The 14,215-nt window shown below is 55.0% G+C and overlaps 6 protein-coding genes across 6 annotated transcripts; 2 read left to right on the forward strand and 4 right to left on the reverse strand.

Moving 5' to 3' along the window:
• Positions 1–247: 247 nt before the first annotated feature.
• Positions 248–1,689, reverse strand: SNOG_15519 (hypothetical protein; the record flags this gene model as incomplete). Its single annotated transcript, XM_001805612.1, has 4 exons — positions 248–286; positions 314–1,014; positions 1,067–1,584; positions 1,631–1,689. 4 exons carry the CDS (start codon positions 1,687–1,689, stop codon positions 248–250), a joined length of 1,317 nt encoding a protein of 438 aa, XP_001805664.1.
• A 284-nt stretch (positions 1,690–1,973) lies between these two features.
• On the reverse strand, positions 1,974–2,203 carry SNOG_15520 (hypothetical protein; the record flags this gene model as incomplete). The annotated part of the gene is made up of 2 exons (XM_001805613.1): positions 1,974–2,066; positions 2,093–2,203. 2 exons carry the CDS (start codon positions 2,201–2,203, stop codon positions 1,974–1,976), a joined length of 204 nt encoding a protein of 67 aa, XP_001805665.1.
• A 446-nt stretch (positions 2,204–2,649) lies between these two features.
• Positions 2,650–5,494, reverse strand: SNOG_15521 (hypothetical protein; the record flags this gene model as incomplete). The annotated part of the gene is made up of 4 exons (XM_001805614.1): positions 2,650–3,455; positions 3,526–4,425; positions 4,481–5,082; positions 5,148–5,494. The coding sequence occupies 4 exons, from the start codon at positions 5,492–5,494 to the stop codon at positions 2,650–2,652; spliced, it is 2,655 nt and encodes an 884-aa protein (XP_001805666.1).
• A 1,234-nt stretch (positions 5,495–6,728) lies between these two features.
• SNOG_15522 (hypothetical protein) lies at positions 6,729–7,899 on the forward strand (the record flags this gene model as incomplete). The annotated part of the gene is made up of 2 exons (XM_001805615.1): positions 6,729–7,057; positions 7,125–7,899. 2 exons carry the CDS (start codon positions 6,729–6,731, stop codon positions 7,897–7,899), a joined length of 1,104 nt encoding a protein of 367 aa, XP_001805667.1.
• Positions 7,900–8,232: 333 nt separating this feature from the next.
• On the reverse strand, positions 8,233–9,984 carry SNOG_15523 (hypothetical protein; the record flags this gene model as incomplete). The annotated part of the gene is made up of 3 exons (XM_001805616.1): positions 8,233–9,077; positions 9,140–9,687; positions 9,716–9,984. 3 exons carry the CDS (start codon positions 9,982–9,984, stop codon positions 8,233–8,235), a joined length of 1,662 nt encoding a protein of 553 aa, XP_001805668.1.
• Positions 9,985–11,502: 1,518 nt separating this feature from the next.
• On the forward strand, positions 11,503–13,511 carry SNOG_15524 (hypothetical protein; the record flags this gene model as incomplete). The annotated part of the gene is made up of 4 exons (XM_001805617.1): positions 11,503–11,657; positions 11,741–11,790; positions 11,849–12,549; positions 12,597–13,511. 4 exons carry the CDS (start codon positions 11,503–11,505, stop codon positions 13,509–13,511), a joined length of 1,821 nt encoding a protein of 606 aa, XP_001805669.1.
• Between the last annotated feature and the right edge of the window lie 704 nt (positions 13,512–14,215).

Raw genomic sequence — 14,215 nt, forward strand, 5'->3', positions numbered from 1 at the left:
CCCACGTTTTCCAATTCAAAGCGAGGGATTGCATGGCAACGTTAGAGGGTCACGACCTAAACGACGTCTGACTAAAGCTCTTTTTAAGAGTCATGAGTAAGATAGCAACGAGCTGCGCGATTGAGCACGGATATGTCAGGCCTCGTAAGCCAATAAACTGTACGATAAAGCCTGCCGCAGCTGTGACGGCTCCACAGACGGCCAATATTTCCCATTTGCGAAGGTCCATGTGGGAACGGCGGTTGGCCTAGTTAGCGACTAAATCAGTACCGACATATCTTCTCGTCTACCACGTTTTCAAGCCGAAACTTACAGGCTTTGTGTGATATGAGTCGGCATTGATGTGTTTGCCATATCTGTCTCTAGACCGCCTTCTTTGTCCCGAGGCATCGGTTGACCCGCGCATTGGTTTCATATCTTCGATGCGGCTGGATGTGATGACATGATATTTTGGTCCAGCTAGGATTGTGTAACCACCGAACGACTGGTCATTGACTTCCTGGCTCTGCTGTAACCACAATAGTCGAGGGCTATGGTCTATGTTAGCGTTTCCCTCGGTTGCTGGTGTTCTCCTGGGTACGGATTCCTCTTCCGCGTTGTTCTGGACCAATAGCCTCCAATCATACTCGACTGTGTTCCGTTCCACAGCCAAAGAGCATACCCCGACGCCAATGGATAGTAGTATAGAGCCAGTGATATAGCATGAATAACCATAGCTTTTGGGTTCAAACGATATTGCCCTTCGAGTGCGTTCGTGGTATACTGTTATGGTGGCAACAGCTATCAAGCTGGCTTGCAGCAGTACTGCAGCCACTGCAGCGATGAAGATTTCATGTCTTTTCTTGAAAAACCCCGTACCGAACTGATCGGTAGATAGACCCAGTTGAAGATTGGGCGGACCGAGCGACTCAAAAATCTTGTCACGATCAAGTTCATCTTCGTCCATAGTGTTTTTTTTGCCCAGAATACGTGCCACGAGGCTGCGCATGATCTGGAAACTGAGGCTTTGATATTCTGTATACTCGTCAATTTCCAAATGAGCTCGAGAAACGTGGGACACATCTACTTCGCAATTCCATGAGCTTGTCCCTTGAGCCCTCTGGGGATGCCGCAGTTTGTAAAGTATGGATGCCACATGAAAGATCATCTGTTGAATTGTCTGTATTGATGGGTTTGTTGTTCGTAATCGTAGCGGCTTCTTTACTCAGCCCATACGATGTATCTGGGGTCAGCATCTGGAGATCCGCCTTTTCATATCTCTTCCGGAGTGTGTCGTATTCTAGTGGGAATATGAGTATCTGCGCTATTGTGGGTTTGCCCATAACTCGTACGACAGACTTTCCGTTGAACACTTCGCATACTTCCTTCGATGTAGATGACATCAATTCGAATTCAGCGAGTGCGCGATTTTCCCTACCGCGGCCAATGAAGGACTTTATGATTCTTGGACCTTGAACGCGTATAGCGCCTGTTATGCTTGTTATGATACCCAGAGGCACCATTGCAAAGAGCAGATGATCAACCCATGTCAGGCTCTCGCTCGCAAATTGCCTCGCGAACTGGTCTCCGAATAGCGCAAGCAGTCTATGCGGTCAGTGATACGTCTCGCATACTGTGGATTTACACGTACGGCGCAATGTCAGAGAATAGGTTGAAAGCAAACTCGGCGTCCTTGTCGTCGTCTGCCATTTTCTCAACGGCACTCTAGGCGTAATTTATTGCGACCAGGCTGGAGAGTGGAGTAGAGGTTGCGAAAAGCTGCGGCGATCGAAAATGGCCAGTCCAACGCAGGGTAATAAGCGCTTGTGGACGAACACAAATCCCAAATGCACTCAATAAGCAAGGTCGCTGGCGAGTGAGTGATGGGAACACGTTGTCGAGCTCCAGTGACGACATGGCACACATCTGCAGCCTGGCGGCGTTATGATTGGAAAGCAATCTGCATGCGATAGCAAAAGGACGTGAGTCCCGAATCAGGCTGAAGAAGGAGATTCAGCCTGCCTTGCTCGTTCGACGTCGGTTGCGCTGATTTTGAAAATCAGCATTCTTGTAGATGGTTCGCGAAGCTGTTAAGTGAAGTTGTCGACCTCACATTGCGATTCAAATCTGTCGCGGATTCATCGAAACCCTTCAGGGGAATCAGGGGAAGTGATAACGGGATGATGAGACTAGGCAGCGTACGATATGTGGTGTTGCACGGCATGGCTGCGGCATGGCACCGGTGAGCACCCCGCTCGGGAACCCTGCGTTTCTGCTTGAATGGAAAGCGACGCTGCGGTACGTAGCGTATTCTTGTGATGAGCAACACACTGCTGATACTCTACGCTGCTTCACCTTGAATAAAGTGGTATAACAATTCTCAAGGGTGGCTTCTGAAACAATGACTGAATTGACTTCCAATGCTCGATGCCATAACGGCCGTGATGACATAGACAGTATCCTACCACCTTAACGTCAAAAATGCTCCGTAGATGCACATAACAATAACGAAAACTCAAAACAGATGCAATGCAATCAAGCGCAACGCTCAATGAACAATTGGAAAACGAAAGGGATAAGCAGCCCAAATCCACCGTTCCCACCATCCAGGGTATCATGAACTTCAAACATACTCCTCATCCAACAATGCTAATTCTTCCTCTGCATATCCTACTTCCCCGAGCGATCGATGATGGGCCCACCCGAGTCAGGCAGAGCGGACAAGAGACTACCTGGCGCAATCTGATTACCCTCTTTGAGATTGATCATGGGACCTGTGGCTTTTGAGCCATCCATGACTCCTCGACCAGCGGTGGCGGGACCTTGTGAGTACCCAGCTTGTGCGAGTAGACCGCCAGTAAATGCCTCGCTATCGTCTTCTGGCGCCGCGGTGTGGTTGTTTTGCGTATAAGCGGCCAGTGGCTCACCGCGACCCTTTAGTGACCTGGTGCGTCCGTAGTTGCCATGGTAACGCGAAGCTGTCGCTGGTCGGGCACGCCAGTCGGAGGATGGAGGTACTGCGATTGCCTCCTCGATTGACGTTGCGCTCTCTACTAATGGACCGCTGCGAGCTCCGGGTGTGTAGCCTTTACCCTTGCCGTTTTTGGAGTGTTGGGGCGGCGGGCGGTACGTTGGTGTCAGGTCTATCAGAGGTTCTGGCATACCTGGTGCGCGCTTTGAGACAGTGCGTTTGAGGTCGCTTGAGTTGCGCTTGTGGTGGGTGCTGCGCGTGCTGTGCACAGAAGATCTGCGGCTCAAGCCTGACTCATTGTTCGTCGCAGCCATACGGTCCATGCCACTAATCAGTGATGGGCCATCTGTGAACGGACCGTTTTGCTTTTGCTCTCGCTCTTGTACTGCCTTTTGACGGGTCGTGTATGCTCGACCGAGAAGTCCGGTCGCCGCGAATGTCTCCTCTTCTGGTTGGTCCCAAGCTTTGTCTCGCTGGTTCTTGTTGCGTGTTATGTGAGGGAACGCTGTCGAGAAGTGTTGCGTTTCTCTGATAGGCGGAAGGCGGTGGCTGCTTGACACGGATAGATTTCTTGCGGGCGTGCATAGCGTTGGCACCGAGCCCTGCTAAAGGCTTGTCGTCTGGGAACTCTCCCGGCTTATGGACTTCAATCGAGTCCAATGTCTTGTTTAAGCCGTCAAGATCCATGAACGATGAAAAGGTCCCAAGTTGGTAGTGAGATCCCACAGACTCTCCCCTCGTATGAGATGATGCAACCGGTCCTCCTGCGGCACCGGAGACGCTTCGCTGTGCGTGGGTCTTTTTCTTGGCACCTTCGCCCAGTTGATGCTTCAAGTACCAGCTTCGCCAGCGCTGTAGGGCCTTGTAGAACATGGTTGCTGTATCTCTGTCGTTGGTGCAGAAGAAGTGCACATATTGCGACTCGTCGGCAAAGATGTTTGACTTTTGCAAACTCTTGACGGCAAAGCATATCTTCTTTGGTGGCTTGACCATGGCCAGCTTCTTTTGCGTGACTGTGTAGATGTCGTAGTCTGTCATGGTCAAGATGTTCTCTTGGTCCTTCTCTTTCGCCTTCTCGTTCTTGGCCATGACTAGTTGGCCATCAGGTTTTAGGGTGAGGTAGCGTTTCGACCATTTGCCAGGACGTGACGAGTACTGGATGAAGCAGGACATGCCATCTGGCCTCGTTTCGGGTACTTTGTAGGCAAGGAGGTCGTCCTGGTCGATGCCGTCGAGTTCCGAGTCAATGATGGTGAGGTCGTTCTGGTTGTCGGCATCCCAAGAGTTCATGACATCCCGCACGTACTCGTAGTTGCGCAGGGGTCGCATGATGCTGACTTTGATAAACAGCTCTTGCATGACTGCTGTTCGGACGTCAATTGGCTCAGTCAGAACCGTGGCAGCTGTCTTGATCAAATCGAGAGGGGTAGTCGTGGGCGTGACTGGCAGTAGGATACGCTTCTGGCCACACACGACTGCAACTCGCTGTCGTTTGGTTAGCATTTCGTCCGGCATGAGACTGCGTGTAACCTACCCTATCCCCAGCGTTCACAGCGGATGTTGGCGCGTCAATTCCTCGGACTGCGCCGCCACCTCCTGGCTTGATCGTCTCTGCCTGGCGGTGGTCACCGAGATCTAAAGCGAGCTGAGGCGCTTTCGATGCAACAACAGGAGCTTCTGGAGTCAGGTCGTCTTTCCTCCGCTTGAAGAGGCCAAAGTTGGTGTCGTGCCGTGGGGGCGATACAGGAGATGAAGAAGACGGGGCCTTTGCAGTGCGAGGCCTCTGCTCCTCAATCTTTGCCTTGCGCTCGAGCTCTTCCAATTTCACTCTGCGGGCCTCCTCTTCTCGCTGCTGGAGCACTTTGTGGGCCTCTGCCTTGCGGAGCCGCTTGCCCCGATCGCGCTCGGCCCGCTGCTCGTCTTCTTGTCTGCGCAGGGCTTCTGCTTCTTCGGCCTCGCGCTGGGCTTCCCGCAGTGCAGCTTCCTCCTCCTCCCGTCGCAGCCTTTCCACCCGTTCCAGCTCGGCTTGTTTGGCCTCCCTCTGTGTGCGCGCTTCGGCCTCGTATTTCTCCTTCATCAGCCGCTGCCGCTCGCGCTCTTTCTGCAAGAGCTCCCGCGCGCTGTCCTCGGCCCTGGGCGACCGTGGTGACCGTGGTGACGGCGACTGGGCAGAGGCAGGGCCCGGCAGCATCTTCGCGCGTTCTCGCCGTCCGGGGGCGGTGTTTCGCTGGGTTCGAGGCATTCTGGGGGGAGCTCGCAGCGCGTGTTCGCGACGAGGAGGGCTGCTGTGTCGAGGGGTGTTTGCGGCGTCAGCACGGCGTTGGCGCGCGGAGGGGGCAGCGCTGGGGTGGTCGCGTGCGTGACTGTCGGTCGGCGGTGGTAGCGACTCATGCTCCTGCTGATAGGGGCGTCTTTCTTGGGCTCCATGTCGGATCCTGCTGGCATGGAAGGCACTGCGGGAACTGCGGGGACTGGTGGTGCACTGTGTTGTTGATGCTCTTGCTGCTGCTCTTGTGCGCGTCTTACGCTCCTGTAGCGCGACATTTTGGGGGTTGTGGTCGCTGGGGGGACTGTCTCTGTAGCCATGCCGGCACGTGTATGCAGTGCGACAGGGCGCTGCTGGAATGCAAGGGACCAACAACGACAGCACGCACGCAGCACAGAGGAGTGAGGGGGTCAAGAGCAGACAAATAGGGCACGCAAGGGTGAGTATGGAGAGTGGATAACACGGCAACTGCACGCGCGCCTGGCTGTGCCTCGAATCGGTTACCGGGGCTCGATGACCGAATCTCCTCCTTGACGGGGCATTTCGCATGCAAGAAATTAAGTACGCCTAACCATGCACGCGGGAGGCAGGAGCCGGCTGGCTTCTTGCGTGGTGGGCACGTTCAGGGGGGATGGTTGGTTTCGTCCTAAATTGATCATGTTAGCCGACCGTTCCAGCGCCTGACTGTAGACGCGGCCAGTCGCCTACCAGTCGCGCATAAACGATGCACGCATTGGGCGCTATTTATGAATCAAATTCCACCATGCTGTGGCTGGTTTATGCCGCCTGTTTCCTCTTTGCGACTGCATCACGCTGTCTCAGCCACTCGCCCCGTTGATCAGCCCTGCATGACCTGCAGCGGGCGGGACGATCATGCACGTCCCCCAACGCCCATGCATTGTGGCATTGTGGCGGGTGAGCAGCCTTTCTCTCTGACTCTTTGCCTGACGCAAACAAGTCAATACGCTAGCTCGCGAGGCATGTAGTAGTTGCGATGCTACTCCACACTCGATAAGAATGTGCGCCTTCACCTAGTCCGACATGGCAGGTGACAGTAACGTCGATAGATTTGTAGCACGCTCGGCACATCTCTCAATTCGCGCTACTCTCCATCATTACCCCATGTTTTTGTCTAGTATGGGCGCCCGATCCCCGACGTTGCATCCAGATTCTGCCATAACCAAGTACACAGGTGGGTATGCGCAGTGACTCGAGAGATTTACCTTTGCGTGAGTTGGACGCCATGTCGCCTACCTTGACTACGACGGAAAGCGACCAATGTACACCGGGCTATTCGAAAAGTCTAAGGCTTTACATCTATCACTAGGCTTCACAAACGAAAGCAAGTCGCTAGGTATTCTCTTCCATGGCTGATGACTGAAGTCCTACAGTAGGGAGGTGTTCGCAGCAATGACCTGCTCTTTCACCTCTTCCAGCTCGCCTACATTTGCTCAACATCTACGCCGAACACATTTCTCTACTTCCACTTCTCCATCCACTTTAAACTCAAGTATGCACTCCCCCCGTCTCATTTCTGCTCTTACAATCGTCGTCCTCATTCTCGTCACCATATACATCCTTTATCCATCCTATTCTGGCTCCGGAGCTCTCTTACCAGCCAACTCCACCCTCGGGTTCGGCACCATACTAGCAGTCAGTCACACTGACTCGCCCCGCCGCTCCGGTCTTCTATGGGCCGCCAACCTCACCAATCTGGCCATTGAGATACCAGATCAGCCAAGATGGACTGAAGGCGATTTCCAAGCATTCACGGCGGAGGAGAATACTATCAGTAAGGGAAGCGCGTTTGCTTGGATGGGGCATCTGAACGCTTTGAGACGGTAAGAATTGAATTCTTAGTCGTAAAACAGCCTCAGCTCGAGCTGTACGTCTAACACACTGCTGCAGGTTTCTAGACACATCCCACGAAACTGCTCTAATAATCGAAGACGACACCGACTTCTCACTCCACATCCGCCAGACACAAATCCCCCTCCTAGCCGCTGCAGTACGGACGCTCTTCGACTCAATCTCTGCTTCTCCCAACGACTACTGGGGCCCGCGAGGCGCATGGCAAATCCTCTACCCAGGCCACTGCGACGACCTGCCTCAGCCAATCGAGCCTTCTCATCTCGCATACCACGACCCCACATCTCCTGCTCACACCTCTTTACATCCAGCTACGCAATCCTTCCTCACCCCCAACCTGCTCCCACCGCAAACTCGCATCTTGCATCGCACGCGCTACCCCTTCTGCACCTTTGCGTATGCCGTGACGCGCGAATCTGCTGTGCTCATACTCGAGCGATTCAGCAAGGAGAAGGAAAGTGGTATATCGGCCTACGACGTCCAGCTTCTCGAAGCGTGCACGGGGAGCTTAGGATGTTGGAGTGTAGTGCCCGAGCTGTTTCATCATGTTGTTGGGGCTAGTGAGATTGGTCGGCAAGATGCGGGGGGAGGTGGTCGGGTGGGTGTGGAAGTGCCGGACAGAGGGACGTGGAATGTAGAATGCGGAGCGAGGGACAAGGGGGTTTGGGTCGACGAGGCAGACAGAGAGGTTAGGGAGGAGGTGAAGAAGCTGATTGGGGATATGGTGGTGAGGAGCGAATGTCCGATTGATAAGCTGGACTCGGAGAAGGACTGGAGAGGATGCGAATGGGAAGAATGTGGTGCGCAGTCTTGATGGCGCAGCAAGACTGCTACATGAGTTTAAACTTGAATAAACAGCTACATGAGCAATGAATGACTCCAAAATACAAGACCTTATCAGCTACAAAGAGAGGACATGCCATTATTCCAAATCAAAATGATTTCATTCAAAAGGGCCTCTGCGGTCTACACAAAAAAGGTTGCCCTGTGTCGTAGTCTAGGTATCATGCCTACATGCCTACATGCCCATTTCCCTATATCGTACACAAATCGCGGATAACGAAATGGATGGGTATCCAAGAAGAAAGGGAAAAGATGTGAAGAAGAAGAAGAAGAAGTGAACGCCGTCCGCCAAAATGAATGCCTGTTAACGCCACAAATCCGCCCTTGAAGCCCGCTTCTCACGTCCCGCATGACTCATCCAGCTTGCCCGCGGGCTAGGTTCGCCACCAAAACTCTGAGAATGCGAGTGTCCGTGTCCAAGTCCTGCAGCGGGACCAAGATTACCGGCGCTCCTTGGTCGTGCGTCGTCTGCTGGTATAGCGAGGAATCCTCCGAAGCCGTTCGGTACGACCACACTCTTTCTTGCATCTCCTCCCCATTGCGCGCCAAGTCCTTTGTGCGCCGAATAGCTGCTTACTGGCCGTCCAACGGATATTGATGCGCGACGCCCATGACCCTCCGGAGGTATGATAGATGTGAAGATCCACTCAAGCTCATCAAGACCTTTTGAATACACTTCGAGCGGCTGGTTGAACATGGGAGGTGGTGCTTCGCTGAAAGGCCGGACAGGTGGTGCTAATGTGAGGATCTCTGGGAAGTCTGGGTCGCGTACGTAGAGCTGGCGGAGGGCGGGAAGACAGTTGTTCATGAGCGACTTGGCGAGGTACTGATAGTACGAGGCGCCTGGAGGGTACAGATGATTCGAGGAAGTGGATATGATCTCGTAGTTCAGCTTGTGTAGTGTATAGGAGCCCATGGGCGGAATCGGATCTAGTGGGAGAGAAGCTGCCACGAGTGCAGTATACTCTAGTGTCTTCAGACTTGTCGCCGCCTGGAGGACCATGTAGAGAGATGTAGGCAGGATGTCAGAGCAGTTCTTTATGACAAGGGTCCGCAGCCTGTTTGCACACATGGGACTGGAGAGGTACTGCGCCAGACCTTCGGCAGTGACGCCGGTGCACCCTTTTCCAGCCTCACAGTGTCCTAGTGCTGGGCAAGTCGGGCAGCCCTGGAGCAGGTGTGAAAGGTGTAGTCGTTCATCCATGACACGCCCACAACGACGAGCTCGCTGAGGTTGGGAAGCATGCCAAAGACCTGGCGCAGCACGCTGGGTTCGATGTGGATCTTGTTCAGCTCGATGACGCTCAGCTCTTGCCAGTAGCCGTGCATGAGCGACTCGAGGGTCTGCTCTCCGCCCTCGTTGTACTTCATCTTCCTGATGTGGGGACAGCGCGCCTGGAGCTCCTGCCGCAGCAACTGGCACGATGGGTCGCCGGTGTAGAAGCCATCTGGCAGGTCGATGTATTCGAGGTTGGGACAGCCTGAGACGGTCCGCGCGAGGTCCGCCTTTGCCGACTCTCTCAGCATGTATGGCAGCTTGATGAAGCGCACGCGCTGGCCGAGGTACTGGTTGCCGCGCACGCTCTGGCACAGCTGCTGGAGTCGGGCGGTGGGGCGGTCGACCTCGTCTCCGTGGCGCGACTTCCTTCGCTGGTCCGCAAAGACCTCTTCGAGCGCGCAGTAGTGGACCGCGTCAATCCGGATGCTGTTGTATCTGCACAAGTCAGCCTCGATGCTGCCTGGTAGCAGCATTCCACACCTACAGCAGCCCGGCAGCAATGCCGTACCATTGTCGCCTGGTCAGCGCGCAGTGCGCCAGGTCGCGCATGTCACAGCTCATGCACCCATCGTTGCCACTGTCTTCACTGCCATCCAGCGTCTCGTCGGCCGAGTGCGGACAGAGCTCCTCGAAGATGCGGCGCAAAACATTCTCCGGCAACCGTTGGGTCTGGTCAGGTCCGGTGTACGTGTAGGTGGCCGACGAGTAAGCTTCATTCCATGGGGCTACATTGGCGGGCTTGCTCTTCTTACGCGAGAAGCGCTTGAAGAAGCCCATGATGCCGCGGGGCGAACTAGTTGCGGTTTGATTAGGGAGCGTTCACAATTGAGTGCACACAGATTGTTTGCTGGCAGTGTGCAGGCCCAAAGGCAGGTGTGGTTCTACTTACTCGCGTCGCGAAGATGTTGCGGGGAAGCTAGAAATGGACATGGCCAAGCAATAGCTATGGACACTCGTGTGAAAATGGGCAAGCGGGTCCGGGGCGGATACAAGAAGCAGGCAAGCTGAGCTGTCTACAATGGCGCTTGCACAAAGCCCGGAGACGCGTTAAGGGGTGATCTATGTACGACAAAGACAGAGAGTCAGGCAAGGCGCCCGCAACAAATAGCGAGTGCTGTGGCGGTCTAGTGCCCGTTGTACATGTAAGCAAATCTCCCTGCGATCAGCCCGGCGACAAAAGAGCGAGCCCTTGAAGCCGTGTGGCCGTGTATGCCAACGTCACGTGCATATTGACTTCGCCGCGGGGATGAAGATCGACAGGGATTCCACACAAGACGCCAACGCGGACTCAAGTGCGGAAGAGCAGATGAAGATCTCTGGATGTGAAACAAGGGACGATCCGGGACCGTCACCGTCCACCAGTGCATAGCAAAGCCGGTGGAGGCCAACACGTGTCTGTTGGAGGTGGCGCCGTCCTTTTCCATGGAGACATGTAGCCATCCGTCAAATCTCAACAAGGCCCGGAGCAGCACCGTCTAGCTTACTGTGTGCTTCGCTCCACAGCGCAGGGTTACCCATATATGCAGCCGTGCTAGAGCGCGGATACTTGCGCCCTCGGGCTCGTTTGTGCCTGCCGTCAGATTGCTCGAGTACGGCGCGAACAGCTCATCTGCAAACTGAGCCAACGTACGGCCGACGTTTCAACGCCTAACGCCTCGGGACCTCGCCGCGCGGAAGCGAATATTGTCCGCCGTGTCCGTCCTGCAGCCAGTCGGATATTGGGCATGTAGAGCGAGCCAGCTCGAAGCGGCAGCAGCCGTTTGGCAGTGAAGGGGGGAGCGGGGGCAGCACATGCTCCATCTAGTCAAAGGTTGCCATGGTGCCGGATTTATGTTGTCGTCGTGTTCATTTGTAAAGCTCATAATGCGCGTCGTCGAGGGGTAATGATAGGACCCACATCTGCACTGATGCTCAAATGGTCTGCCAAGCTAAGCTCTTGATGCATGCGCGTTAGCTTCACTGTCCACGTCAAGAAATCTTCCTGGACGCATTGCTCGGAGCTTCAGTGTATCCGACCGCATCTCTACCTGCTTGGTCTCATCTCACACAAAGACCCGTCACTTCGTCCCGTCTCAATCTCGAGGCTCCGTTTCCCCTTCACCTCCGCTACCAGCTTCGACAGCTCTCCCCCTCACTCGCTGGCTTCACCTTCACCAGCCCGCTGACAATCGCTCCTTCGACGTCCGCCGACAAACCTCGCCCTTTCCTCAACACCAACGCAGCAGCAGCGCCCGCTCGACAAGACGCAACAACACCTCCAGACCATTGACTAATCAGCATTGTAAGATAGGAATCATGGCATCTCAAGCCACACCAAGCCCGGCCGCCCCGAATCTCGACCGGTACCTGGTGATTCACGTGGCCACCACCTGCGACGAGCACGGCGTCTACGTCACGAAGGACTCGGCAGAAGTCATTGAGCTGGGATGGATTCTGTTGGACGCAAAGTCGTGTGAAGAGGTACCGTCACTGCACTACGCACTACGCACCATGCACCACCCCACAATTGCTAACGGCAACAACAGCTGCATAGGGAAAGCGTACTGGTCAAGCCCGTCAACACCCCAATCACGGCACTCTGCAGTAAGTGCACCGCATTGACACATTTTCTGCTCCACGACTGACGCGTCGACTTTTGCAGCTAGCTTGACCACTCTCACCTGGGATCAAGTACGCAACGCAGGATCATTCCGCGACGCCATCGAACGCTTCACAACCTTTGCCCAAGAGCACACCAAGAACCTCGAGTTCGCATTCGTCACCCTCGATTCGTGGGACCTCAGGGTCCAATTGCCGCGCGAAGCTCGCGACAAGGCGGTTGTCTTACCACCGTATCTTCAACATTCACGCACCTTCGACCTCCGCACAGAGTACCAGCGTTGGCAGGCCCACCACCCGGAGAGTCTGCCTTTCGGTTCCAGTGCTTTGACCAACATCTGCGCGGCATTGGAGGTAGAGCCCGTACAATCATCCGCTCCCATCAAGCACAACCTGCCCTTTCACCTGCAGGCCCTTGCCCCCGCCTCCCCGCGCCGTGCTATGGAAGAGGCCGTCACACTTGCCCGAGTTCTGCGAGGTCTCATCCGAAAGAGCCAACCACCGCAGGACCATCCTGACGTTCTTACTAAACCCATGGATGCTCGCGCTGACGTCCGCGCATTCCTATCGGAGCGCAGCAAGGTCCTCCACATGAGTGGATTGCCTCACGACACCACGCAGTCTGAGCTCGAGAGCTGGTTCACCCAATTCGGTGGCCGCCCCATTGCCTTCTGGACGCTACGTACACCTGACCAGCACAAGCCAACTGGTACTGGCTTCGCTATCTTCTCTTCCCACGAGGAGGTAAGTTGCAATCATGTGTGAATAACATGACCTACTGACAAGTCTAGGCTGCTGAGAGCCTTTGCATGAACGGTCGCGCGCTCAACGAGAAGGCTATTGAGGTCTCGCCCTCCTCGGGCCGCGTCCTCGACCGCGCTGCCGAGATCATTACTCCGTTCCCGCCTAGCAAGAATCGCCCTCGTCCCGGTGACTGGAACTGCCCGTCTTGTGGCTTCTCAAACTTCCAGCGCCGCACTGCTTGTTTCCGTTGCTCTTTCCCCGCCATGCAGCAAGGCCCACCGGCTGGAGATGCCATGGGATACCCGGGATACGGCGGTGGTTATGGCCACCCTGGTATGATGGGACCTCCTCAGCACCACATGGGTCACGGCGGTCATGGCCACGGCATGGGTGGCGGTCACATGCGTGGTGGTGCCGGTGCTGTACCTTTCCGCGCTGGAGACTGGAAGTGCGGTGAGAATGGCTGCGGTTACCACAACTTCGCCAAGAACACTGCTTGTCTGCGTTGTGGTGCTAGTCGTGCTGGAGCAGCTGTCGTTGCTGATTCCGCGTTCCCCTCCCCAATGGACACCCCCTCTGGCTTCGGCATGGGCCCTTCCATGGGCGGTACTCCTGGCGCCGGCCCCTATGGTCCTGCTGGTTTCTCCGGTGGCTACCCCCCTCAGCAATACGGAGCGCCGCCTAGCTCGTACGCTCTTCCCGCCGGTATGGGCGGTGCTAGCCCTTACCCTCCTATGAACGCCGGCTACATGCCCAATGGCGGTATGCACGCTACGCCGTTTGACAGCCGCTCTGCTGAGGCCGCTTTCTCCTCCGCCGACCCCTACCCCAACCAGGGAGCCCCTAACGGCGGTGACGGTCGCAACGACCCTTTCTCTTTCTTGTCGACCGGATTCGGCTCGCTTTCGATGAACGATGATCGTCGCAACGCCTCCAACCCGGCCAACAAGTCGCCGGCGTAAGCCACACGTACATATGGTATCGATCTTCTGGAGTCCAGATCTGCACAGCGATTTGATGTGGGACGGTTTTTTTCGGATAGGATGGCACGGGCAAGATTGATTTGAGGGAGTTTGTCGATACTCTGATTAAGATTTCGTGGCATTTGCAGGCTGCCTGGCATGGAAACGGGATTCGGGTGCTTATAGAACTGGAATCACATTGGGGGAGTTCGATACCTTTGCGGATTGAGGTGTTCGGGGGTCGACTGTTACACATTTTCAAAAGCTGGATGGCCGGGCAAAAAGTACAAGCACAGGATGGCGGCAACACAAGGCTTGCCGGGAGCGTCTTCGGAGGACTTCTTGATTTACTGATAGCCTCCTTCTTTTTCTGCATTTCAATGCTCTTTATTGCGTTTGCGTCTTTCCTTTCACCATCCAAATTGTCAGGCACGTAGCCGAACCTTCCTTTCGCGATCATCTCGCATAGCGTTGCGGCGGTCTCAGCGTGGCATTAGGGAGTTGCCGCTTAGCTCGACAGCTGCTTGTAACTAATATGCCCCTTCATCTTCTGGTCTTTACTTTCCGCTTAGGCACTCAGTTGCGCCATACTGAAGGCCAACCTCAAACACATAGCACTAGAGATAGATGTACTTGCTACACATCAGACACAGCTAGTACTTCCACCGCTTGTGAAGTTGAACTATTATGCGCAACAGTTATTA

The sequence above is a fragment of the Parastagonospora nodorum genome (genome assembly GCF_000146915.1).
Source record: "Parastagonospora nodorum SN15 chromosome Unknown scaffold_38, whole genome shotgun sequence".
Lineage (NCBI taxonomy): Eukaryota > Fungi > Ascomycota > Dothideomycetes > Pleosporales > Phaeosphaeriaceae > Parastagonospora > Parastagonospora nodorum.